The 26,996-nt window shown below is 40.2% G+C and overlaps 1 protein-coding gene across 3 annotated transcripts in view; it reads right to left on the minus strand.

Moving 5' to 3' along the window:
• Positions 1–11,678: 11,678 nt before the first annotated feature.
• The window catches only part of sorl1 (sortilin-related receptor, L(DLR class) A repeats containing), a 129,625-nt gene continuing 114,307 nt past the window's right edge, over positions 11,679–26,996 (minus strand). For all 3 annotated transcript variants that reach the window (XM_030744182.1, XM_030744184.1, XM_030744183.1), the window contains 7 exons: positions 25,748–25,867; positions 18,630–18,794; positions 18,030–18,204; positions 16,758–16,864; positions 16,330–16,519; positions 15,275–15,487; positions 11,679–14,730 (listed from right to left, as the gene is read on the minus strand). In XM_030744182.1, coding sequence (XP_030600042.1) covers positions 14,663–14,730; positions 15,275–15,487; positions 16,330–16,519; positions 16,758–16,864; positions 18,030–18,204; positions 18,630–18,794; positions 25,748–25,867 — 1,038 coding nt within the window. In that variant the 3' untranslated portion in view covers positions 11,679–14,662. The remainder of the gene's footprint in view (positions 14,731–15,274; positions 15,488–16,329; positions 16,520–16,757; positions 16,865–18,029; positions 18,205–18,629; positions 18,795–25,747; positions 25,868–26,996) is intronic.

The raw sequence follows: 26,996 nt of genomic DNA on the forward strand, positions 1-26,996 counted from the left end.
AGTCCACGAACAGCGGCACTTTTGAAGTACACTGAGCCGATTATGACATTCGGGGGTATAGGGTTATAGTTAACAATGACAACTTTCATCCATTAAAACATTATAGGGGGATTTATGCATGATGATGATATTAAACTGGCATTAGCTGTGAGCTTGCCTCTATCTCATGTATTGTTGTGTTGTGTTATTCCTGGTAATAGAATGCTTTTGGACAGAATTAGAGTTTGCAAAACACTGATGTTTTCTACCTTTAAGACCACATTGTTGTGACATTTCTTATGTTCAAGCTGTGTTTTTGAAGTGGACATGTTAAGTGCACTTTTTATTTGAAAGAATATATATATTATATGATAAAGTTCTTTTTTGTGTTTATTTGATTCCTATTCAAGACACTTTGATAAGAATGACTATATTGTTAATATAGGCTACACAGTATCATTTTTTAACATTTTTGACTGGTTGTGTGCCTCGTGATTTTTTTCAATGAAAAAAATGTACCCTGGCTCAAAAACGGTTGAAAAACACTGCTGTAGTGGAAGCAGAGTCTGGGGATGAGGAGGATGACTTCATCCATCACTGGGGGTGAGGTCACTGAGGTGGTTAAACAACTCCTTGGTGGCAGGGCCCCTGGGGTGGACAAGATTTGCCCTGAGTTCCCGAAGGCCCTGGATGCTGTAGGGCTGTCTTGGTTGACACGCCTCTGCAACATCGCATGGAGATCTGGGGCAGTGCCACTGGATTGGCAGACCGAGGTGGTGGTCCCCATCTTTAAGAAGGGAGACTGGAGGGTGTGCTCCAACTTCCGGGGGATCACGCTCCTCAGCCTCCACAGTAAGGTCTATGCCAGGGTGCTGGAAAGGAGGGTCTACCTGTTAGTCGAACCTCGCATCCAGGAGGAACAATGTGATTTTCGTCCTGGTCATGGAAGGCTGGACCAGCTCTTTATCCTCTCAAGGATATTTGAGTGTGCGTGGAAGTTTGCCCAACCAGTCTACATGTGCTTTGTTGACCATGTCCCTCGGGGTATCCTGTGGGAGGCCCTGCAGGGGTATGGGGTGTCTGGGCCGCTTTTGCGGGCCATTCAGTCTCTGTACAACCGCAGTCAGAGCTTGGTCCGTATAGCCGGTAATAAGTCAGACTTGTTTCCTGTTGGTGTTGGACTCTGTCAGGGCTGCCCTTTGTCACCGATGCAAATATTTTGGAGTAGACTGCCCTCGTTGTTTTCACAACAGCCTTCAGTTCTCTGGGACACTCACTGTAAGTCCAAATTGCTTGGTTACTGGATGTGTAGGAGCAGAATATGTATTTACTGGGTATCACGCATCACAGGGTAATTGGTGGGCCTGACTATATATGGTAAGGGTTTTTTTTGGTTTGGTCAGGTGTTCCACCCGGAAGGGAAAAACAGTTTTTGACCGCTGAAGATGCAAGGACCTTGGAGAATTATGGGTGTTGATATTTCAAGTGTTTCTAGAAATATGTGCAAGTATAATGGACACTGATGATTGTGGATAAAAATAAATGGACGAAGTGTTCAACTGGCAAGTATGACTCAGACTTTGATTCATCAGGCACCGTGATCAGCGCGTCAATTAGGTTAGCCCGTGTGTAGCGCCTCAGTGGCTTAAAGCATTGGCTTAGCCTCTACAATCTCCGGCCCCTAATTGTTATGGCCGACTGACATAACAGTTACTGTTCCTCACTGTGCAGACACGTACTATATCTCCAGATCTAATCCCTTTCATCTGAGAACACGTTTGCAGCTGGATTATGAGCATCCAGCTTGCGACTCAGGTCCACCAGGTACTGAGTCTGAGTCTGTACGGTTCTGCATAGGTCATCCACCCGGTTAGACAGTCTCGCTAGGGGCCGAACTGCTGCCCAGATTCTTTTATTTTTCCGGTAAATCAGGTGTCCTCCAAGCCCAGACTCATTATCTGCAAAGACAGCATGCTTAATAAGACCATATGCTAAGACCTAGCTCGTAGTGAAGAAGCCAAAATGATATTAAAGTGCAGTGTGTACTGACCCCAGACAAGTGATTAAAGCTTCATTTTGAACAGGTACCAAAAACAAAAATGAGTGGTCAGGCTTGTAGACATGTAGTTTCTGTTTTTACACATACCTGTTTCAGTAATATAGCTACAGCCACAACATTCGACATGTTTGGAGGTATAAGGTTAAAATGTGTCCAGTCTTTGCTATGTTTTCCGTCACACATTTTTCTTACCGTTCCTGTGTGTAGCCTCTATGTAACGTGCAAAATTGAGGATAAAATTCACACAGGCTCACCAAAACTGGAAGCTACAAGAATGGAAAGATGTGGCCTGGTGTAATGAGTCTCGATTTCTGAGCAACATTCAGATGCTAGGGCCAGAATTTGGTGCAGAAAAAGAAAACATGAACGCATGGACCCGTCCTGCCTTGTATCAGCAGTTAAAGTTGATACAAGGCAGAACTGAGGCTAAGAATAAATGCACACACACAGTTTACCTGAGCATTGTTGCTAACCATCTCCATCCCTTTACTTTTGACAGCTGCTTCTAGCAGGATGATGCCAGTAATATGTCCATGCAATAAGGAAAAAATATATACATCAGCAAAGATATCCTTTAAATTCAAAATTAAATGGCAAAGATCTAACAGATCTTATGTTTATGTCAAATGTATGCATGTATACCTATATTTGGAAAACTTTGGAAATAAAGTTAAACATTTCTATTTTATGTCATAATATTTAGCTCGCCCACCGACAAGTGGAAGGAGGCTATGTTTTCGGTCGCGTTCGTCTGTCTGTCTGTTTGTCTGTCAGCAGGATAACTCAGAAAATTCAGAATGGATTTTGATGAAAATTTCTGGAGTTACTGGGGTGGTACAAGGAATAATTAATTACATTTTGGTAGTGATCCAGATCATGATCTGGATCCAGGAATTTTTTTTAAAGAATTCTTTACCATTGTGAGACAGGGACAATATTCTCATATTTGATGATTACTCAGACAGTTACAAACAGACTTCGATGAAAATGTCTGAAGTTGTTGGAGGCGGAACAAGGAGCATTTGTTTGAATCTTGGTGATGATCCAGATCACGATCTGGATCCAGGATTTTGCAAAAGGATTATGATTAGAGACAATATTAGCATATTTGCATCTAAACTTATGAGGATGAGTCAGAATCCTCTAAAAAGAATTAGGGTACAGCATGACCATAAGTTCTGTCATAGAGCAAAGTTTATTCATGATAAAAGGAGATCCAGATCCAATGATCCAGAATGCTGAAAATTATTTATGATTGAGTGTGACAACATTGGGTGGTATCTATTGCAGTGTAGAATAGAATAGAACTTTATTGTCATTATACATACAACGAAATTAATCATTATCAGCACAGTATCAGTATCAGCACATAGAAAATATGGGGGCGGCAAGGTATGCACTCCACTAAGTGACCTTCTAGATTTTACTGAGAAGGAATTGTACTAATTCCATCTCTTCACATGATCTCCTTAAAAGCGGAGTGTAGAAGCACGTGCCCTCTCTGAGCTTGTGTTCAAACCAGTGTAGTCCTCCTTTACTCCGACATTAATTGTCCTTCACTGGAGCGTGATGGTAAAGTGACATTCTGAGGACTATCAGATTTAGGAATCTTTGTTTGATCCCCTCTGCTATCCACTATCCTGTGTTGCATTCTTTTTCTCTCTCACAGCCATCCACCTGTTCTTGACCCCAAGCTGTTGGCCTCCAGTCTGTTGACCTTTGACCTCAGCCAATTATAAACAGCCAGGAACCTCTTGACTACCTCTTGACCTTTGGAAAGTGAAATGAGCTATTTGTTATTGTGTGTGTGTGTGTGTGTGTGTGTGTGTGTGTGTGTGTGTGTGTGTGTGTGTGTGTGTGTGTGTGTGTGTGTGTGTGTGTGTGTGTGTGTTTTCTGATCTTTGTTCTCAGTTTTAATTAAGTATAAATCATTCAGACACATACTCAGTACACATCCTTCCTACAAATCCTTTGATCCTTTGGTTGTTCTGGCTCTGTTGATGACTCCAGCTGGATATTTTTAATGTCTGTTTGTTAGTCAGTCCCCCTCTTTGGTCTAGAGCAGGATGAAAATATTCTGAAGAGGTCGCCTGAATTTCAGCTCTCTCCATCAGCATCAGTAGCAGGTCACAGTTATTATTTCTCACATCTTCTAGGTAGTCATGAACATAGTTTGATACAAATATTCACAGCTCCTAATATATCCCACGGATACACCCCAGACTGCCATATTGTGCTGTCTTGCCCCCTATATCAAACCATTATGCCCAAGGTGTCTTATGATGGCGGCACTTGAGGCACCAACCATGCACTAATGCATCATGGTTGTCATGTTCTTTTGCACTTACCCAGCAAATATAGTTGAAAAACTGACATTATTTCCCTGGTCAAAACTGGCTACAGTAGGACGGCAAAAATTGCAAATCAGATGTATATGTTGTTTCCATGTATACAGCAACGTAAGAAATATTGTTCACATTATTCCAATAATGAAAAAAAATGCAGGCCTCTTTTTTCACACAACATTTGATTACCCCAGGGATGGATACATTGATACAATTGTCCTTTATCTCTTATTGTTCTTCCATTTAGGCTCAGATAGGTTTGATGTTGAGGGTGCAGTGACTTCTCTCAGACGCGTTTGTGTAAAAATGTAGGGAGTAAAAGTTAAAAAAATGTCAGAAAAATAATTACTCAAGTAAAGTACAGATACCTGAAAAATCTACTTAAGTAGAGTAATGAAATATTTGTACTTCATTTATTCCCACCTCTGGCCAACAGTTACTCAGTGTTGATATGTTGTTGTGCCCATTGAATCATTTCATTTAAATTGATTTTTAGTCATAGGTTTGGTTAGGTTTAGGAAAACATCCCGATTTGGAATAAATCTGCCTTTTCACATTAACTTATGGACCTACTGTACTGCCAAAAGGCACTCCGTCACACTCTTGGAAAGAGACACCTGTGTAAATTGTAGGATCTTCACCCGCAATACAAAACGCCTTGAGGCAACTGTTTGTTGTGATTTGGCGCTATATAAATACAATTGAATTGAATTGAATTAAATGTGACACAAGAACAGTCTTTCTTTTTTTTTTTTTTTTTTTTTAAGACCGCATTATTTAACACCCCAGAAATTGAAACAGATTGGATGAGACTAATTGTTCATTTAATCCAATCATCAAGTCAGAATGATCATTTGTCCCTGTTATATTGATTTAAAAATACCAGTAAACTGCCCATCATCTGCCACAGCCATTCCTCATGTACTAAACTAAAACTGTGAACCTTGTAAAGATTATAGTGTACCTACAAAATATCAGCATAATTTTGGGACTATCAATAAGTTAAGCATGTTGATTTTAATGTTTGTTACTGGATTCTATATGAGTCAATATACAACAATTACAACAATTACATCAACATTTTTTAACTTGTCCATCACAATTTTGTGTCGATGAAATATATTTTGTCATTCCTACGTCTAATAATTTTCATTCTTAAATTTCTTGTGCGACCTCCTTAAAGCATCCCCAGCCCCCAGGTTGGGAATTACAGCTACATTGCAAAAGTATGTTTTAAAACCAGCTTCATTCAGCATATTAAATGATTGCACTGTCAAAATGTGGCGTTGGACATGGATAATTTAGTGAAATATAATGTCAGCAAGCTAACATGCTCACCAATTCAGTGCTGAAATATATACACTGACCAGGTTCTGTTGAAAATTGTTGACCAGGTATGTGGTCTTAGTTCATGAAACCCTTTAAGCAGTTACTATAGTCGCTACCTTAGACTAGCTTAGTGTGTTGGTTTCACTACTAATAGTCTAACTGAGGCTGGTGGAGATATCATTAGTATTTTTGGAACTAAACAGAAGTGTCTGACAGTTTGATTTTGGATGTGTTACCCCTGTGGTGGGCTCACAACTCAACTTTCATGCTATGACAGCTGGTAAAAGGCTCCATCTCCCGTTCAGCCCTGGTTGGATAAGCAGTTAAGAAAATGGATGGATGGACATTTGGATTAAAACTCGAGATTATAGGATCATCAAAATTATCACAGTTAATCATAAGGGATTCATGAAGGTTTTAATTGAATTCCATAGCAATTTATCAAATAGTTGTCAAGACATTAAACTCCAAAAATGTCAAGCTGCTGGAAGTGCTACAGGAAGTGCAAAGATGGATTACAAACTTGATAAAACAGGCAGCTGTCCAGTAGTTTGTGTCTACGAAAGTATCACATTTACACCACATGATTTGGATCAACAACTGAATATTTCTTTGAAACTGTACCACTGAAGTAAAATTCACTGAACAGACCGTCCTACATCAGAGGGACCCTGTGTCAAACTCTGCTTTTAGGAACATTTAATGTAGTTCAGCTGGATTTTATTTATAAAGCATTTTGAGTGCTCATTTAGAGTGGAAAAGCACTATATACTGTAGGTACAAGTCCATTTATCATTATTTCACCTATGCCCTACCATAGGACATTAGAGAGAAAACCCTAACAATCAATGATGTAATGCACCCACACTGCATATAGCACTTTTGTAGTCTTATTGAACACTCAAAGCACTTTAGACAGTCAAATTTTAACCATACATTCATATAGAACTTCCACAGCCAATTTAGATTTATCATTAATTTTGTACATGACTTTGGGTGGAAGCCAGAGTGCCCAGAGGAGGTTCTCCTTGTACCTGGGTGGCACAAGGAGAACATAGAGCAAACTCCACACAGAAAGGCCCCAGCCAAGATTCAAACCACAAACCTTCTTGCTGTGAGGTGACACCTTTGATGTCCTGTGTGCAAGCACTTGGCAAGCACAGGGAGGAGAAACTCCCTTTTAATAGGAGACACTTCCAAGGAGGGGCAGTCATCTACCAGGACCAGTTGGGTTTGAGGGGAATGAGAATACAAGAACAGCATAGACAGACATATGTGTTCATATATCTGTGTCTCTTTTCTAACTGTTTCATTATTTTAGGCATTGCCACAGAGAATTTATTGTTATGTGATAATTTATTTTATTGTTGTTCAGTGGTTGAAATGGTTCAAGTACACAACCATTTCATTTTCATTACCATACCTCTGACAACTAATGTCTTTATTTATTTTTTTAATAAAATATCAGAAATGTTGAAAATTCTAATGAAGCTTTCCCTGAAACATTCACCAACAGTTAAATTCTAAATGTACTTTCATGGAAAGCAAACATTTAAGAAATGGGTACCAGAAGATTTCTGTATTTTTACCAGAGGTATTTTTGCTTAAAACCATTAAATCAATTATCAAACATGCTCAAATTATAAAATATGCATTAGTAAATTCATTTACAAATTACTTTTAATTTCTTTTGTTTATACAGACATTAATAAAATAATTTATTGTTATATAATTTAATTTATCATGAAGAGAAATTATAAATATATTTTTTCTAAATGAACTATTGATCCATTATAGCTCAAATGGAAAGGAAATTTACAGGGAAACAACATTAAGATCAAACATAAAAAAATAAATAAATAAAAAACTTTTTTAAAAAGTATTTTTGAATTCAGAATTTTTTTAAAAAGATTTTCTGACTCTTTTGAAAATGCAATTTGAAAAGAGAAATAAGTGAATACATTCAAAAATAACATTAGGAATACAGATTTATTTCTGACTCTTTATCAGTTTAATTTCCTCTTCCTGTTAGCTGCTCAATTAGCATTTTACCTTTTCACGACTCTTTTGGTCTTTGGAGAAAACAGTTACACAGTTACAGTCAGCAGTGTAGCTCCACTCTTGTAGGCTCGTGTTAGCTTGTGAAAATATTGCGTCCCAACAGTAATACCTAGCTACCATTTTGGGTAAGCTAATGTGCGCTTCAAAAAAAAGCCTGAAGCAGCTCAGACTGTTAGAACCACCACAGAGCCCTGTTACACAGTGCTAGTGCAATGGCTGCAACCTACAGCCTTAAATCAATAATAACATCTGTAATCTTTGTCTTGGCAGAGGGCAATAATATAGAGAATGACTAGACTGACATATCATTTTAATCACTTTGTCTTAATAAAGTAATGTATCATCAGGGATAATGAGTGTTTACAAACAGCATTTTAATCATTATTTCATAGTACATTTGTTTTAATTACATGAGTGCACACATTCTAGGCCTTTTGAAAATATGATTGTTGAATTTAAATGATGACTGTAACAGGTTTGGTAAAGTAACATGACTACTGCAAAGTTTTCTTGGGTCTAGTTAAAATTACGCAAGTATCACACCACGTCAGGCATATATAGTTCCATTTTATATAGTACACTGTTGAAATGAAAAATTGAATATTCCAGTTATTGTTACTTATCGTTTGTCAATAAATGGACGTCACTGATAAGTGAAACTGAGCTTTAAGTGTTTTTGGCAAACTTGTTTCTTGTTTTTTAGAATTCAATAGCAGCTGTGGAGGAGGGTACTTCAATATTTCCTTGGGTCTCTTCAACATCACTTTCCCGCACCTGGAAGCTGAGTGATGGCTGACGAGGAGACAAACCTCAGAGTTTTACGTCCTCTTTGCAACAATTTCAGGGAGAGAGAGAGAGAGCAGCTTCCAATCTGTAGAAAGGGAACTGCTTTATTTGGATGTGTGTGACTGTACTGGTCCTCCATAATTTTTCACTCAAATAGCTGAAAAATTAACTAACTAATCATTTCAGCTTGAGTACTGGTGCTTTCTGGGATGTATATATAGGCATGTATACATTCATTTAACCAGAAAAAAAAATTAAATTAAGAGTCTCTTATCTTTTGGTATCTGTTGTATAGATGTTTGTGTACATTTGAGTGTCAGTTTACACTCTTTGTGACTCCAGACAGATCTAATCCCATCAGAGTGATGCTATCACATGCCACTCAGCTCATCTTTATTGCTGAAGCTCTCGTCTCCTCTCCATCCAACATCTGCCAGTGTAACACAACCTTCATGCAGGTCAGATATGTACAAAACGAGTATAACTATAACCTGCAGATCTTAATTTTACATTTTCCCCCAGTGCAAGTGTTCTTTGTTTTGTGAGAAAACTAAACTCCCCCAATCCATAAACGCTGAGCTGCAGACAGTAGTAAAATGATTCAGAGGCAGCAGACTGAATGCAATGTATTTTAAATGAAACTAATATGACAGAGCTGCTGCATAGTCAATCCTGCCCCCTGGTGGTTGTCCCTCACACACACACACACACACACAGACACACACACACACACACACACACACACACACACACACACACACACACACACACACACACACACACACACACACACACACAGTGACTCTGAGCTCTGTGAATGCTGTTAAGTGTATGCTTGTTCCTGAGTAACCTGAGGCCCGTCTGAGGGGCCTGATGAGCCAAATATAGCCTGGCTTCAGCTCCAGTGGCAAGTAGCAATAACACAGTGCTCAGCTGTGACCTCCATGTTGAGTCGACTGGCCCATGAAGGGGTCAAGTGGTTTTATGTGAGTTCCTTTTATCCAGTGGTTTGCCCTGCAGTTTTTGAGCAGTCCCTGACCCCCAACTCCAAACAGCCAGTCTGTGTTGGGCTGATAAGGTGCTCCTCTCAGCTGTACATGACCACATTATCTTCAGCAGGACACCTGTCAAAACACTGCTTTAAAATGAGTTACAAATAAGCAGTGAAAATGAAATATGTAACTTTTACATTCAAATATAAAAGTTTATCATTAAAAAACAGAAGTAATTGCCTGTTTAGACAGCTCTGCTGAAAAATATTAATGTACTCATGGCATACTTGTCTTGATGCTAATTACTGCTTCAATACCACAACATTTATGAGGCACATGTGTACTGCATTTATGTGACAGATAAGATAAGATAAGATAAGATAAGATAAGATAAGATAAGATAAGATAAGATAAGATATCTTTATTGTCATTGCCATTGCACAATACAATTACATTTTGTCAGAGCCATCCTCTGGGTGCCGAAACAATAATTGATACAATATAGAAATAAGAAATATAATTAAAATAAATAAGGATCTGGTATTTACTGTGAGCAGAAGTAGGATGATGCAATAGTTTGTAGGTTTGGCTTTAAAATCAATCACCAGTCAAGTCCATGTGAACCACTTTTAAGAGGTCCATTTGTCTGCACTACAAAACATGAATTGCCAAAAGTCACAGGTAAGTTGTGGGTCTGTTTGAAGTTACCGAACTTGTAAGTGATGAAAAGTAGAAGGTATATTGCTGTGTAAAGTGTTCATTTGTCTCTAATATCTTAAGCTGTCTTAGTCAGAGGTTCAGCAGTTCAAGAGTTGACTGAACTTTGTGTGATAAGGTTATCTGTCCCAAGTGATAGGTCTGTCAGATGAGAACATTGTGGACAATCATGTATTACTGTACTGTTTTTGGTTTTTCAATTCCAGGAATGAATACAGACACCTCTTTGTTCTAAAACAAAGACTGGACTGGAAGGTTAGCCAGAAGCTAAGCAAGCCATAACTGAGTCACTTGTATTCAGTAATCCTCTCAGTCCCCTCTTAGTCATGTTTCCAAGCAGAAAATTGACATTAAGCTGCTCTGATCAATATTTTCATATGAGCAATGGAGCAATGACTATGTATAACATGACAGGGCTTATTTGTAATAGTGAATCCAGTGAGAATTATTACCCAGGTCTGTGGTTCCCCTCATTTCTGTTGATTATTTTAATCCTGTTTCAGTTCAATCTTTTGGTTCTTATGGACTCTCGAGCTTTACTGCAAAAGCTTCACTGCACTGTACAGCTGACAACCTTTACTATAATAGTTTCAAAGGATTGATTTGGTTGGTGTTTTGAAGCTTGATGTAATGAGTGAGTGGTGGATCTGACTGAAACTGAGGGAAACGTGATGCTCTTGGTTTAATTATGTTAAGCTGGTTTATGGAAAATAATTAGGATGAGACTTTACACACAGTGCATGATGTTGTATTAAGTAAGACTTAAAACTTGTGATTGAGACCACAATCAGTGGTCAGCCCCTGCTGTCCTTTTTAAAGAGGTGCAGTTTTAAATCAATTCAACACTGGCTTCACTTTCACAGCTGGAAGCCACAGCCATCTTTCACACACAGTCTGTACTCCCCCCTTTGGCACAGTCATAGTAACAGCAAGAAGACATCTTATAAAACTAGTTTTTCTGCCATAACTAAACTTGAGTTCATTCCTTTTTGACATCCCAGTTTTTCCTTTTTGCTCTGTTTGGGTTTCTTTTGGGTTTTTTTTGTGCCACTGTCTTTGAGTTCATGAACAAGTCGTTTCATGCTGCATTCTTGTTGGTTGGTGAGTAGGCACAGATTATTGTGTCATCCTAAACTTCTGTTACTGATGAAATTTATCCCAGCTCCTTTGGAGATTGTTATAAAAGGTAAAAGATGCTCCCATGAGACCCTGGTCATCTCTCACCTCAGAAATCCCAGAATTGCAGTGTGTACCTAGCTGTAGACATGAATCTTCAGTCTATCCATATAATAATGTTTGCCCATATATAGCACAGTTATAACATGTTCATTATAGTCTTAGTTTTCAACATCCCACATAGGTTTGCTGCATTGAAATAAAAAGGAGACGACAGTTTAATTTTCAGCAAGTTTATTTCATTATAAGTGTTTTTTGAAACAGCTCACAATGTTTTCAAAACATTTTACTTTCCTCGCAATCTCTGACACAAGCAAGCAAGACATTAACATCTTCCAACATGGTCAAAGTCACTGCCAAATGACATTTTGAAGCAAGCTATTTCACAAGAGTCCACTTTAAAAGAAGTGAAAAGCAAACAGCACATAACAACCAATAAGAAGACTTTGCACATGTGTAAAACCTGACTAAAAATACTAAGAGGCCATCTTGCAGCACAAAGGAGCAGTGATCTGACAAAATTAACCAAATGCCCGAACAGTGAATTCCTCCTCAGCCTTGCATGCGGGTCGTGTGTGTGTGTGTGTGTGTGTGTGTGTGTGTGGCTGTATGCATGCATGTGCATCTGTGTTACATTGTACAAACAGTAAATTACATAGAAACCTAACGTGTTCTAATAAGGCAATATGTGGCAAAACAGAAAATCAGAGAACGCAAACTCTACAGAGCAAAAAACAGCATCAATGCCAGAAAAATCTGTTAAGGCCAAGAAATGGAACAAAGTGCCTCATGAACAGGGTGAAGAGCTGCGTGAAATCAAGCCTAAGTCTTGAGGAAAAATGTCAGCACAGACACCGTTTGATGATCTAGGAAGGGATGAGATGATGAAAGCAAACATGTGGGCTCAACCTGACAGCAATGGTTTGCTGCGCTGAGTTCACAAATCGGAAGGTTTTAAAACAGCTGCAATTTGCATGCAGAAACAGGTTTAAATAAAGGCTGTGTTCCACTGTGTGTGTGTGTGTGGGGGGGGTCACAAATCCGGGGGTAAAGAACAGAGCATGTGCACTGACGTCACAGGTGGTGACAGTAGCATAATGAGCTGGAACATTACCAAAAAAGTACAGATGCAAAATACATTCATGAAGACGTCCTTACAAACAGAACAAAAGCAAGATCAACACAAAGCAGAACACCATCAGTTCAAATGGCTTCCACAGGCAAAACACCAACATCTGCTAATGGACTGCGGTACAGTGTTAGGTGAGGAGGGCGGGAGCAGAACTAATGTTTGTGCATGTGTGTTAATGCATCTATTCATGTGAGATTCAATATTGTCCCCACATGTTACTCTCTCTATCCAATCAGCTGCTCCTTATGCAACACTGGTTCCACCATCCTAAAGAAACCAACCAGCATCCCTATTGGCTTGCTCGTGCAGTTCTGCTTATATTTGTCCACGTGTGGATAAAAATGGCAAAACTTTGAGAGTTACAGCTCATGGAATGTGAAGGGCTGGATTTATTCTATTTACATCCTTGAAGTTTAAAAGTTAAAGTTGAAAAAAAAAAAATTAAAAAGGAGGGACATGTAGTAATTATTTGTCCTGGTTATTTTTGTCGAACTGAGCGTCAAAACATTAATTGTTAACAACTTGGTGGTTGTTTCCTGTATTTAAGACTTTCATCAAAGGTTTATGAGTTCGAACTTGTCAGATGTGAAGCCCTGCAAACCTTCTCTCTACATATTATTGTAGATTTATTGTCTATTTGACTTTTGGACTGTATTGTTTTCTCATGAGGACATGCACACCACACACTGTGTGACTATCCACAGGAACAGGACACATTTCTATCTAAAAACCAAACCAAATAAATGCAAAACAATAAAATGACTAGACACAACCAGCAGTGTGTAAAAAACTTCTTGATGAAGTGAGCATTTAAACTTTGATCTAAAACAGCCTAAAACTGACGCTCACGCACAGTAATCTGTACCTACAGCTGATCCAGGACCTCTTCAAAGATTTCTTTATCTATTCAGTAGATGCACAGTGCGGCCTAAGCTATGGCGGTGGTGGTGATGGGCTGGTGTCCGCTCCGACACAGTTCCCTGAGAACCCCAAACACACTTCCTTGAGGACTACAACTATGGCAAAATGTTGCGAACAATGATTTGTGGTTCTGAACAATATAAACAAACAATAAAACCCAAAACAAAACAAAATACACATTTTACTGAACAACATGGTGCAGCATTACAAGGAGAAGATATTTTAAAAGCCAATATTTACAAATTCATTCAGGTGATCTTGGCAATGCTAGGAGGCTAGGAGGGCGTCTTTCAAAGCCAGGAATATTCTTCAATCTTGTGTTGCCTCTACTGACACAAAACAGTGCTGCTGGTGGAAAAGAAAAGCGCACCTACGAGGACACTACATGACGCCACCAGCCAATAAAATCACTGATCTGATTGATAGCGCTGTCAATCAAAGACTTTTTGTTTCTGCACCAATCAGCAACATCCAAACTGGTGATCCTTTGACAAGACAAACAATTCTGATTCTGGAAAAGAGGACACGTGATCCACAGTTAACTCATCTAACTGGCTCACACGGGGCACCAATGTTACATATACTGCTACAGTATAAACTGTACTCGTACCAGAATATGTAACTATTACTGCTCCAGTATTTTCTATTTACACATTTTGTATACAGCGTAAGTCTATAAGTTTGTATTTTTTAATGTGTATTTCCTGCATTCTATATTCCAGTCTCTGGATCCGTATTTTGGCTTTAAGCAATGTACCACTCCTATGGGTAATGAGTTTGCATTACAGATAGGGTCGTTTCTTTCCCTGACGTGCTCCACAAACTCAAATCCTTCACAGTTTCTTCAGAGTCCACTTCTTCCTCCCAGTCTTTTTTTTTGACCCCATATATATTTTTAACATTATAAAAAATAAGTTATTGCGCATCCAAAAAAAGTGCATTGTACATTTGAAAAATATTTTTCTCTCTTTACACATTTCCATTTTTCTTCATGTTTCTGCTAATTGGGGTGGATTCCCACTGATGAGGTTGGGATGGCGTCGAGTTTCCGCCTGGTGGCTCTGCGCTCCATTGTACCGCGCTGCCGACAGGGAGTGAAGGGGACTAAAGGGTGGAAGAAGAGAAGAGAAGGGAACAGAGAGAAATGGGTAATGGGGAGGTCATGCTATGCGATAACCATGGGAACATCGTCTGAGAAACCGCTGATCATGGGAGCATCTTCATCATCATCACCTGTTGAGGAAGAGGAGAGGAAAAAGAGATATTTAGAAAATGTCACGGAATTAAAATTACATGTAAATTTGTTTAAATCTCAACACACACTTGAAAGAAGTGGACATGACTCAGAAGCCAGGAGTCACTGCATGCTCATATAGGAATGACTTGGCAGCCACATCCTGAAGTACCTCCTGCTCTATTTTTACTCTAAATGTCACAATAATTTACAAAAAGACCACAATTAAAACAGTTTATCTCGTACTTCAACCTGAAATTTAGATGACTTTTATAAATAACATCAATGTCTAATTTGTTTTTTTCTGCCCAATATGATATTTATCATTTTAATTTTTCCCAAATTGTTATTACAGATGGAAACTTCCAAAAAAGTGGCACATCAGTTGTGTTAGCCAAACCACATTCTGAAGGCTTCTTCCAAAATGTCAGCAGTATTTTTTCTTTCCTACTCATCTTTGCAATGTTATGCAACGAGGTTCTCCTGAAAAAAACCTGGATGATCATACTTGTGAAGAAAAACCAACAAAATCACTTTTATTACCCAGTTCATCCCCAGAGGAGAAAATGGCAGAGCCCAGCCGAGAGTTGTAGTGGGAGTTGGCAAAGGCGGTAAAATTGTTCTGCAGCCGCCGGTGTCGGAGGTAGAGAACTACCAAGCCGCCACACACTCCCAGCAGCAGCAGGAAGAGGACAGGAACCACCACTGCTGCCATGTCCCCTGAGTGGGCCTCTCTGCGGGATGCGTCGCTGCTCCCTGTACAGGCGGGAAAAGAGCATTTGCACATGAAAGGAAGTTTTCTCTCATTTTTTTTTTTTTTTTGCACCTCAAATTTTTAAATAAACCCCAATTCAGGGTGATACAATGGTCTCCACAGGTTACCTCAGTGGTTTTTAAAATAATATGCCCAAAGGAAAAGTCAAAATTTCAAGCCATCTTTCACGACATACCACCTGGCATACTGTCAATTTCTTTGGACTGCACTGTCAAAGGCACCTTTAAGAGTCTATCTGCAAGATTTGGACCTATGACACTCCTGCAAAACAATTTACAGATATTAACCTGCAAATTGTTTCTTCATATTTGTGGATGGCTTTAATTTTGAAAGATTTTAAATTATTTTTAAACACAAGGATTTACAATAAGTACCTTTTACAATGCATCACTGAGAGCAAAACTTTGTGTTGGAAATTTGTTTACTGTTGTGATTAAAAACATTTAAGACCCATTAAAACTGAATTTCAGAAATGTTTTTTATCAGTAAATGTTTTCTGTTTTAAGACTAAGGACCCGTGGATACCCTGTTATTAGAAATATTATTTGCTGTGATGATACGACAGTCAACAAACTCAGCATAGTTGCCATCATAAGATGGTCATAACAAGTTCATAAATGCTAATAAACTGGCGAATGCCTTGAGCAGCTCCACAAAGTCAACCTTACCCATCAGATTTGCTCTTTAGGATTCCTTTTTGTTCATTCTTTTCACATTAAGATCAATGGAACTCCAGTCCAGGTTACATGTGGAAAATGTGTGGATGACAACACTACAGGTTTAACTAATGTTTAACAGTAATTACTAAATGAATCTGCAGTACCTGTCAGTTGGTTATAGAGCAGTAGGGCAGGCTCCCCACACAGCTGACCATTGAGCAAACAGCGAGCCTGAACAGAGAAAGTGTAGTTGTGTCCCATCAGCAGGCTGCTGATCCTGAAGTACGTCTCTGTGGTGTTTCCCAGGTATGATGTCATGTTGGTCCCACTGTCAAAGACATGCACTTCATACCCCTGTGAACAGCAACCGAGGCAGTCAGTGGAGCGTAATAACAGCAGAAAAGCAGAACCAAAATCAAAGCAAGAACTATATAAGAACAGTGCCATTAGGGTCAAAAACTTCTCAAACCTTATATCACTTAAACTTAACTAACCAGACCTCTTTGGTAGCACAGAAGAACATGCTGTATTATAGTAAAATAAAACAATGGTGCACCATAGATGCAGCAGTGGTCAGTGGTAGGTATCTCACCCTGCTCTCATTGAAGCCCTTCTCTCGGACAGCCAGGCTCTTCCATAAGAGGAATATGTGGTCTTTTTCTGTCAAAATTTTCAGGGCTTCGGGTGCCGCAAGAGGAACTACATGTACAGGGAAATGACATCTTAAAAAATCCATAGTTTATGAAACGTAAGCATAGAGGAGGTGTACAGTTGTAGCAGGCCAGGAAACTTTGGTCAATACTCATAAGCGGGATTGACAAACTCTGACAAACTCCAAGGACTGATTATGCAAGAATAGGTTGCTATCTGTCAGGATTTGGCCAAGAAGTTGATTGACAGCATGCCAGGGCAAATTGCAGAGGTCTTGAAAAAGAAGGGCCAATAGTGCAAATATTGACTCTTTGCATAAACTGCCAATAAAAAGCCTTTGAAATTATAAAATGCTTGTCATTATACTTCAGTGTGCCATAGAAACATCTGACAAAAAGATCTAAAAACACTGAAGCAGCAAACTTTGTGAAAACTAATACTTGTCATTCTTAAAACTTTTGGCCACGACTGTCTTTGTTCTCCACTAAAAGACATCAGCATAGTTATGAGCACACCTGAATAGACTGTCAGGGTTGTGTGTGATAAGTCAACCAGATGATTAAATTCTGCTGAGTTCAATAGTAGGCACCAGAAATATTACTTGATCAAACTAATTATTTAGATGCCAGTTAACTGTTGGTTCTAAGATGTTACATCACCTGCTGAGACTGCAGCTCCAAAATAGAGTGCAGTCTCACTGTGACAGGAAGTTGTAAAGTGGAAAAATGGCAGCTGTGCAAATCAGTTGTGAAGTGCTAAAATCCACAAAACAAATGGTTGTATGTAGGCTGCATGTGTAAACAGGCGTGTGTCACTTGATCAGAGCAATGTGTAACTACATTCTGCAGGCACTGCTCATGTAAGCCATTGTGGGTTGGCAGTGTTACACGTGCCGCAAAAGTTTAACCTTGTCTTATAAAAAGGATAGGTGACTTTACTAGAACTGTGATAATACCAGATTTTCACCTCATGATTATTGTGGTTAAAAAAAAAATCATGTTAATGATATTTATGATGACTATATCTACATTTAAAAAAACAACAGCAACAATGTTAAAGTCACCTATAACTATTATGGGGGGTTTTCATTTTTGTTATCTTTTTGGCATCTTAATTTTCTGATGCAAGTCATAAGGTCTAAGTAACTAGGTGTCCATTTGTGTACGTATCTGAGTGTCATATGCTGTGGTGTACTGTGCTGTACTGTGCACACCTGTGCCGAGCGTGAAGCTGGCCTCCTTGCTCATGTTTCGCAGGCGGACAGAGACGCTGTATCGTCCTCCAGGCTCCAAGCCTTTCAGTAGGTACTCCACTGTGTTGTTCTGGGTGGTCAGTTTGTAGTCACGCTCCACCTTACGAATCACATCCCGCACATGGATTGCATATGTCTAAAGAAAGAATAAGTGATTGCAAAAAAAGCCACTGTTGAGAGTTGGTGGATGTTAAAGGTTGTAAAGCATTAGGTAATAATGTATTTATTAGATCATAATTCTTTTTTATTATTCAGAATAAAGGGGTTCTACATACCCACAGGAAACCATTTTTAAGAACAACACCTGCAGCCACTGAGTGAACTGTTCATGTGTTTCATGCATATTTGCATATAGCTTGTGCTCAAATGCCATATGCAACTTAGCATCCACCAAAACAGTTACATAAGACTATCCTGCGCTGTTCTGCTACCATGTTATGTACTGTACGTCATGTATGTTGTACAAAAATGAAAAGACCACCATATTACGTTTACCTGAGTATAACTGTAATGACAACAATGTTGACTTTGATGAGACAAGAACATAAGAAAGAATGGTACCAAAGGTTTGCTTGGGCTGTCATAAGGTGGCTGCCATTTCAGTGTAGCCTGAGTCTTGTCGACTCGTACACGGTGGAGGTTCCTGGGTGGCAGCCTTTCATTGGGAATCATTTTCACCACAGCATAGTCAGAGGGAGGACCCAGGAAAGGAGCAACAGCCCGCACCTGAACAGAGAACACACAGATCATGACGGCTCATGGCTAATGACTGAGTTCCACCCTCAATATGATGTTGCCTATACTTGTGTTGCCAAATATTGCAAACCCAATTCTGAAAATGCTTCATTTTGACAACACCTAACAACAGTAATGACAAAGTAGTAATTTCTTGACAAAGTCAAGCTGGTAATTGTGATTTAATTTTTCCTAGTCTTATAAGCAAGATTATGTTTTAATGGTTTTATTTGTTTTACAGATGAGTTAGATTATTACATATCATAAAGTTAAATATACATCGCTTAATCACTTAAATATTTTAGAAATCTGTCAAAAACTTGTTTAAAACTAAAAGTTTTATATATATATATATAAAAATAAAAAATCCCAGCTTGCCCTGTGGGCAGTCTTTTCTCAGGTCCTCTACCAGAGGCCTGGGAGCTTAAGGGTTCTGTGCAGCATCTTCACTATTCCCAGGACTGCGTTCTTCTAGACAGAGATCTCGGATGTTGTTCCTGGTATCTGCTAGAGCCATTCTCCCAGTTTGGAGGTCACTGCCCCGAGTGATCTGATTACCACTGTTACCTTCACCTTCCACATCCTTTCCAGCTCCTCTCTAAGCACTTGGTACTTATCGAGCTTCTCGTGTTCCTTCTTCCTGATGTTGCTGATTCTTGGTATTGCAACGTCTATCACTATGGACTTCTTCCTTCGTTTGTCCACCACTACAATGTCTGGTTGGTTAGCCATCACAAGTTTGTCTGTCTGTATCTGGAAGTCTCACAGGATCGTAGCAAGATCACATTTTGACCTCGGGACTTCCACGTCATACTCGGCACAGATGTTCCTGTATACTATGCCAGCCACTTGGTTATGGCGCTCCATGTATGCCCTGCCTGCTAGCCTCCTGCACGTGGCTGTTATGTACTGGATTGTCTCAGGGGCATCTCTGCACAGCCTACACCTGGGGTCTTTCCGTGTTTGGTAGATCCCAGCCTCTATCGATCTTGTGCTCCGGGCTTGTTCCTGTGCTGCCATGATTAGGGCCTCTGTGCTCTCTGTCAGTCCAGCTTTGTCCAGGTATTTGCAGGATTTTTCTAAGTCAGCCACTTCTTCTATCTGTTGGTGGTACAGGCCTGTCCTTCCATGATGGTTCCTGTTGTTCCTCCTCTTCTTTCTTGGGTTTCTGCTGCCTGAGGTACTCAATAAGCACCAGATCCTTTCCTACATCTTCCTGATGTAATCATGAACTTTTGTTGTTTCATCTAGGACAGTGGTTCTGACACTCACTGGTCCCCGGCCTCCTTCCTTGCTTAGCGTACAGTCTCAGGGTGCTGGATTTGGGGTGAAACCCTCCATGCATGGTCAGGAGTTTTCTTGTCTTGATGTCAGTGGCTTCTATTTCCTCCTTTGGACAGCTTATTACCCCAGCAGGGTATCTGACAACTGGCAGGGCACAGGTGTTGATTGCCCAGATCGTGTTCTTCCCATTCAGATGACTCTTTAGGACTTGCCTTACTCTCTGTAGGTACTTCGCGGTTGCAGCTTTCCTAGTGGCCTCTTCATGGTTCCCATTTGCCTGTGGGATCCCAAGGTACTTGCAGCTGTCTTCGATGTCTGCAATGTTGCCTTCTGGTAGTGCAGTCCCCTCAGTTCTGACTACCTTCCCTCTCTTTGTTACCATCCGACTACACTTCTCCAGCCGAATGACATTCCGATGTCATTGCTGTAGATCTGTGTGGTGTGGATCAGTGAACTGATGTCTTGTTCACCCCTGTATGTGAAGCCCACAGTCACAAATTTGGGTGTAAAGATGGATGAGAGTCTTAAGTTGGAGAGTCAGATTTAAATCCAGTTTCTTTCACCTGAGACAAGATTAAAACTATCTTGTCGAAAGATCATTTTGAAGCTGTAATCCATGCCTTTGTTACGACCCGGCTGGATTACTGTAACTCTTTGTATATTGGCGTTAACCAGTCCTCCTTGGCTCGTCTTCAGCTGGTCCAGAATGCCGCTGCACAGCTTTTGACTGGAATACGTAAGAGAAAGCACCCCTGTTTTATCTTCATTGCACTAGTTACCTGTTTCTTTTAGAGTTCATTTTAAAATTCTTTTATTTGCTTTTAAGTCTTTAAATGGCCTTGCTCCATTATACCTCTCTGAGTTACTGCACCTACACTCCGCTTCCCACGCGCTCAGATCAGCTGACAAACTGCTTTTGGATGTGCCGAGGACTAAGCGGAGTCTTAGGGGACAGAGCCTTTGCTGTGGCAGCCCCTAAACTGTAGAACTTGCTGCCATTGCATATTAGACAGGCCTCTTCACTGGCCACTTTTAAATCTTTTCTTAAGAACCACTTATTTCACCTGGCTTTTGACCAGCTTTGAGATGTTGATTTTAGTTATTGTGTATTTATTTCTTATTTATTTTTATCTAGTTAGTTTATACTATTTTATAATTTGACTTGTGATAAACTATGTATTTTATTGTTGCTTTTTTCTTGTGTTACCTTTTTATCTACACTTTTCTTGTGTACTGTTGTGTCCTGTTTTCTTTGTTCAGCACTTAGGTCAGCGCTTGCTGTTTTTAAAGTGCTTTATAAATAAACTTGGCTTGGCTGGTGTACAGTTTGATGTCATCCATGTACAGGAGGTGGCTGATGTTTGCTCCATTCCATAGTCTGTATCTGCAGCCAGACTTGTTAATGATCTGGCTGAGGGGATTCAGGCCTATGCAGAACAGTAGTGGGGACAGAGGATCTCCACGATAAATCCCGCACTTGATGGTGACTTGTGCGATGGGCTTGAAGTTGGACTCTAGTGTTGTTTTCCACATTCCCATTGAGTTCTTGATGAAGGCTCTTAGGGTCCTATTGATCTTGTATAGTTCTAGGCATTCCAGGATCCATGTGTGTGGCATTGAGTCATCAGCTTTCTTGTAATCAATCTAGGCGGTGCACAGGTTGGCCAGTCTAGTCCTACAGTCTTGAGTGACTGCTTTATCTACCAGTAGATGGTGTTTTGCTCCCCTGGTCTCTCTGCCAATTCCTTTCTGGACCTCGCTCATGTATTGAGCCATGTGCCTGCTCATCTTAGCTGCTATGATGCCTGACAGGAGTTTCCACGTTGTACCGAGTCAGGTTATGGGCCGGTAGTTGGATGGGACTGATTCCTTCTGGGGATCCTTACGGATCAGGGCTGTTTGACTTTCAGTCATCCATTCTGGGTGTCTTAGCTTCTAGCAGCTGGTTCATTTGTGCTGCCAGGTGCTCATGGACTGCAGTTAGCTTCTTAAGGTGTGAATCATATCAGGGCCTGGAGCTGTTCAGCTCTTTATATATGAGACTCTTTCCTGGATGTCTGCCACTGTGATTGTTACTGGATCCTGTTCAGGGAGGTTGCTGTGGTCTGCTCTTAGATCCATTAGCCAATGAGCATTGGTGTTGTGTGTTGCATCCTTCTCCCATTTGCCCTTCCAGTATTGCTCTGTCTCCAGCCTTCGTGGGGTTGCTGTTCTCATATTGTTCCCCTGCTACTGAGAGTACACCTTGGATGGTTCAGTGAAGAACATCCGGTTTATTCTCCAGTCTCTCTGGTGTACCTCTTCAGGCAGTTTGCCAAGGCTGTGAGTCTTTACTTGGCAGTCTCTAAGGCCTCAGGTATAGACAGCCTGTTGTACTTCTTGGGCGCCCCTTTCTTCATCACACCTTTCTGCAACTCTGAGAGGTGGCAAACTTCCCTCCGTGCCTTGATCTTAGCCTCTAGCCATCTTTTCCATGGAGGGTACTGCTCCTTGTGGCTGTTCATCTTATAGCCAAGCATCTCAAGTATCACTGCCGTGGTATACATCAACTGATTGGTTTCAGTGTTGGTTGAAGTAGAGATTGTCCGTATGCTGCATTCGCATCTTCTAGTAGACATTCAGAGGGTACAAGGGGGTCCAGGTTTCCAGCTTAGCCATGACCTTATCTTTCAGGTCAGTATTCAGAGTACTAGTTGTTACTATTATTGGGGCTTGGTACCCAATCTCGGAGTGTGGGGATGATGAAATCTACTGCCTGACCTGTCGTCCTGGCTCCCCCTTACCTTAGCATTTGTGTTGTACCTCATCAATTTCCAATTGCGATAGCAGCTGCTTCCTTCATATATTGGAACACTGAGCTACAAGTTGTATTGATGATAATTTGGATGTTGGGTTTCGAAGAATCCAAAGGTCCCACATCCTCGTCATGTAACCCCTCTCAGTGGGATTACATGTGTAGAAGCATTCCAACAGTTCCTGCCCCTCATCTCGTGTCCATTTATGTCATACCCTTCTAGTTCCAGTAGCCCACTTATGGTCAGTATACCCTGCTTTCTCAACACCTGACGTGGACCTTGTTAATCCGGGCGACGTCTGAGCCGGTATGGCTTCAATCATCTATCTCTTGCTCATATTCCGAGGTAGGCTTGGTTAGCATGGGGGGGTCTAGCCTGGGGACCCTTACTGGATGTATGCCCTGGTCAGGATTTTATACGCAGATGGCAGTACACAGTACATATACGATGCAGTTTTTACATGATGATTTAATTTATCAAGGAAAAAACCTTATCAAACCTACCTGGCCCTGTGTGAACTCATGAATTAACTGTGATTAACCACATTTTTTGGAAAGCCGAGTTAAATTTCATGAGCCACACCCAGGCCTAATTACCGCCTGACCTATTGAATCACTTAATCAAACCTGTCTGAAAAAGTGAAGCAGGCTAAAAGATCTCAAAAAGCAGCACATTATGCCACAATCTAAAGAAATGGCTGAGAAACAGTCATTGATATCTATCAGTCTGGAAAGGGTTACAAAGCCATTTCTAAGGCTTTGGGACTGCAGTGAACCACAGTGAGAGCCATTATCCACAAATGGCGAAAACTTGGAACAATGGTGAACCTTCCCAGGAGTGTGCCAAAATTACTGCAAGAGCCCATCGACGACTCACCTGGCAGGTCACAAATGAAGCCAGAACAACATCTGAAGAGCTGCAGGCCTCACTTTCCCCGGTTAAGGTCAGAGTTTATGATTCAACAATAAGAGAAAGACTGGGCAAAAATGGTATCCATAGGAAAGTTCAAAGGTGAAAACCTCTGCTGAAGAAGAGCATAAAGGCGCATCTCACATTTGCCAAAAAATATCTTGATGATACCCAAGACTTTTCAGAAAATATTCTGTGGACTGACGAGACAAAAGCTGAACTTTTTGGAAGTTTTTTGTCCTGTTACATCTGGCATAAAATTAACACAGCATTTCATTAAAAAAAAAAAAACCATCAGACCAACAGTCAAACATAGTGATGGTAGTGTGATGGTCTGGGGTTGCTTCGCTGCCCCAGACCCCTGTTACTTTGTCGCAACTGATGGAACCACAAATTCTGCTCTCTACAAGAAAATCCTGAAGGAGACTTCCCGGCAATCAGTTTTTGCTCAAGTGCACATATGCAGCAGACAGTGATCCAAAACACAATTGCCCGTAATTGCCCATAGGTGTGAATATACTCACATTCAAATCTATGGGCAACCTACTTCAAGTGTGACTGACTCTCTGTGTTAGCCCTGCAACAGACTGGCGACCTGTCCAGGGTGTACCCTATCCCAGATACCAAAGGGCAAGCGGCCCCTCAGAACACTGAACTGGATAAACACAAGAAACTGGATGGATAATCTGAGACATTTTAAGTGTGAAAAATATGCAAAAAAAAAGAAAAAAATCAAGAAGGGGCAAATACTTTTACATAGCACTGTATATTTTTTAAAATCATAGTGCATATTAAGTAATTTAAAGATACAGTTTGACAAAACTAAAAATATGAAGGATGTTTAATATAAACAGCTGCAAATGTCCCTACAGTGTCAGTATTATTTCTTTACAGAAATTATTAATCAATTTTAGAAAATAAATTAAAAATAACTGATAAAGATTAATCCCTTGAGTTTTTTAAATCGACTGTTTTATTACACTACAAATTGAATACCTTTTCAAATGCCACTTAAAATAGTCATTTTTCATTTTTTATTGAATAAAAATAAATAATTCCATGTTTTTAAAGTGTATCTATTCTGCTTACATTTTTTTCTACTCTATGATGCCAGTTAGAACAAATATTCCTAATATGGTCATCTCAGGCACTCTGCTTGACAAGGACAGCCAATCACAAAAAAATGAGTGTTACAGGGGAGCTGGCCTTAAAGGGAGAACAGTTTAAGTGGCTTGTTACAGAGGAGAAGGGGCTGCACGAAGGCCCAGAATATTCTGGATTCAGGGCTGGTGACTCTGTCCACTGAATGTCATGTTCACAAAAGCAGTATGAGAATTGCTGCATTATAAGAGGCCTAACGCGTGCCAAGAAAACATTCCCATCACACCAGGAACAGCAGCCTACACTGTAGTCACACAGCAGGCTGGCTCCATGGATTCTGGCTTGCCTGCTTTAAACCCTTGTTATTATTCAACTTTAGTTTGAAAACTGTTTGCATTTAAATTTCTTCTTCACTACTAAGCTTTGATCAACGGCTTGCAACACCTCCCACACCACCTTCAAGTACAAACGTGATGGCACAGCTGTGGAGAAGATCATGGTTATATTTGCACCTGCATTCATTAAGCTTAACACTGAATAATTTCCACTTCTGCGCTGAATTTTTGTTTTTTTAGGTGGGAGATTTTGCCCTTCATTTTTCTCACACATATTATATACACAAATTTGTTCTTCTGGAACTAATCTGACTTCATGCTAGAACAAACTTTTTCAGAATAACAACAGAGAAGAACTCACTAATAGATGGGCCTAGTTTCCCTTATAGTGGTGCAGTGTTCAGAAACAGCAGGTATTCAGTGAATGAAGACATAAGAAGCTGGATCAGCAGACTGCAGACTTTTTGGAATTATTTTTGGTCAGTAGAGAGGAGTGTGTAAGAATAGAGGAAGGACCCACCAGGAAGAGATATTGTTCATCGCTTTCTACAGTCACTGTGAGGCCGGCAGAAGTGGTATGCACCTGATGAGGACTGAGGTAGAAATCCAGGAAGGAGGTGGCATAAAATACACCATACACCTGATCACACACACAGATACACACAAACACACAGAGTTACAATGGCAGATACTCATATTCAACATGGCCAGAGTTTTAAATAACTAGGGTTAGCGTATGTAGGAGTAATCCCTTTGAGACAAAAAGTCAGGCTTGGATGTGTATTATGTGAAAGAGAGGGTTTATCCCTTATGTGGTCATCTGTGGGACACAGCTTGGTTAACAAGGGGCAGTCAATCAGAAGAAAGTTGGCCTTAAAGGGAGAAGAGCTAATGGCTTGTTTCAGACAGTGGATGAACAATGGGCCGCACTGAGGCCCGATAGATAATGATTATTTATGTGATCTCAAATGAGTGGAATAGTTGCCCCTTAAGAATCCTTTGCTCATTAATGTGGAGACACATTATAAAGCAGACACATTATAAGAGCGAGACATGGCACGCAAACAAACTTCCACTACAGTCAATGGAAGAATTCTGTAACAGCAAAGATGACGGCAGAAGTCTAAATTCAATAAGGAAATGGAATGAAAGATTTTATACTACACATTTGATTTAAGAATGCTGGTTGCCTTTACTTTAACAGCTGCTACATTTAATCTGTCTTATTCAAAATCAGCACTCCTCATCAACTGTGAAAGAGAAACATTCACATAGCACGCTCTAAAGATGGCAAATTTCATATGGTTTCATATGGTGCATAAAACTTTGTTGCATTGCTGCTGCTCCTCTTCATAGTAAAACTATGTACATTCATAATATTAATTCTGACTCAGAATTTTGTCATATAGTTGGGCTCACTTAAACGCATGGCCTGAACTCTGGAACCGGTCTTCTGGAGAGGGACTGGATTCTGTTTCAGTCTGGAGTTGCCCTCGGTGAGAGGCGGCGAGCTGGGGTGGGTATTCTTGTATCCCGTCGGCTCCATGACAGTGAGACATGGAGGGGCGTGATTGGGAGGAACGGCAGGTCCGATCTGAACCCAAATGGTGTTTTTTGTTATTGAACCTCTGTGTAAACCACAGTTTGTCCATGACGAACACCATGTTTGAACATAAGGATGTCCATAAGTGCACGTGGCACCAGGACACCCTAGGTTCTAGGTCGATGATTGATTTTGTAATCGAATCATCAGATCTGTGGCCATATGT

The sequence above is a fragment of the Archocentrus centrarchus genome, chromosome 13, assembly GCF_007364275.1.
Source record: "Archocentrus centrarchus isolate MPI-CPG fArcCen1 chromosome 13, fArcCen1, whole genome shotgun sequence".
NCBI classification, from domain to species: Eukaryota; Metazoa; Chordata; class Actinopteri; order Cichliformes; family Cichlidae; genus Archocentrus; species Archocentrus centrarchus.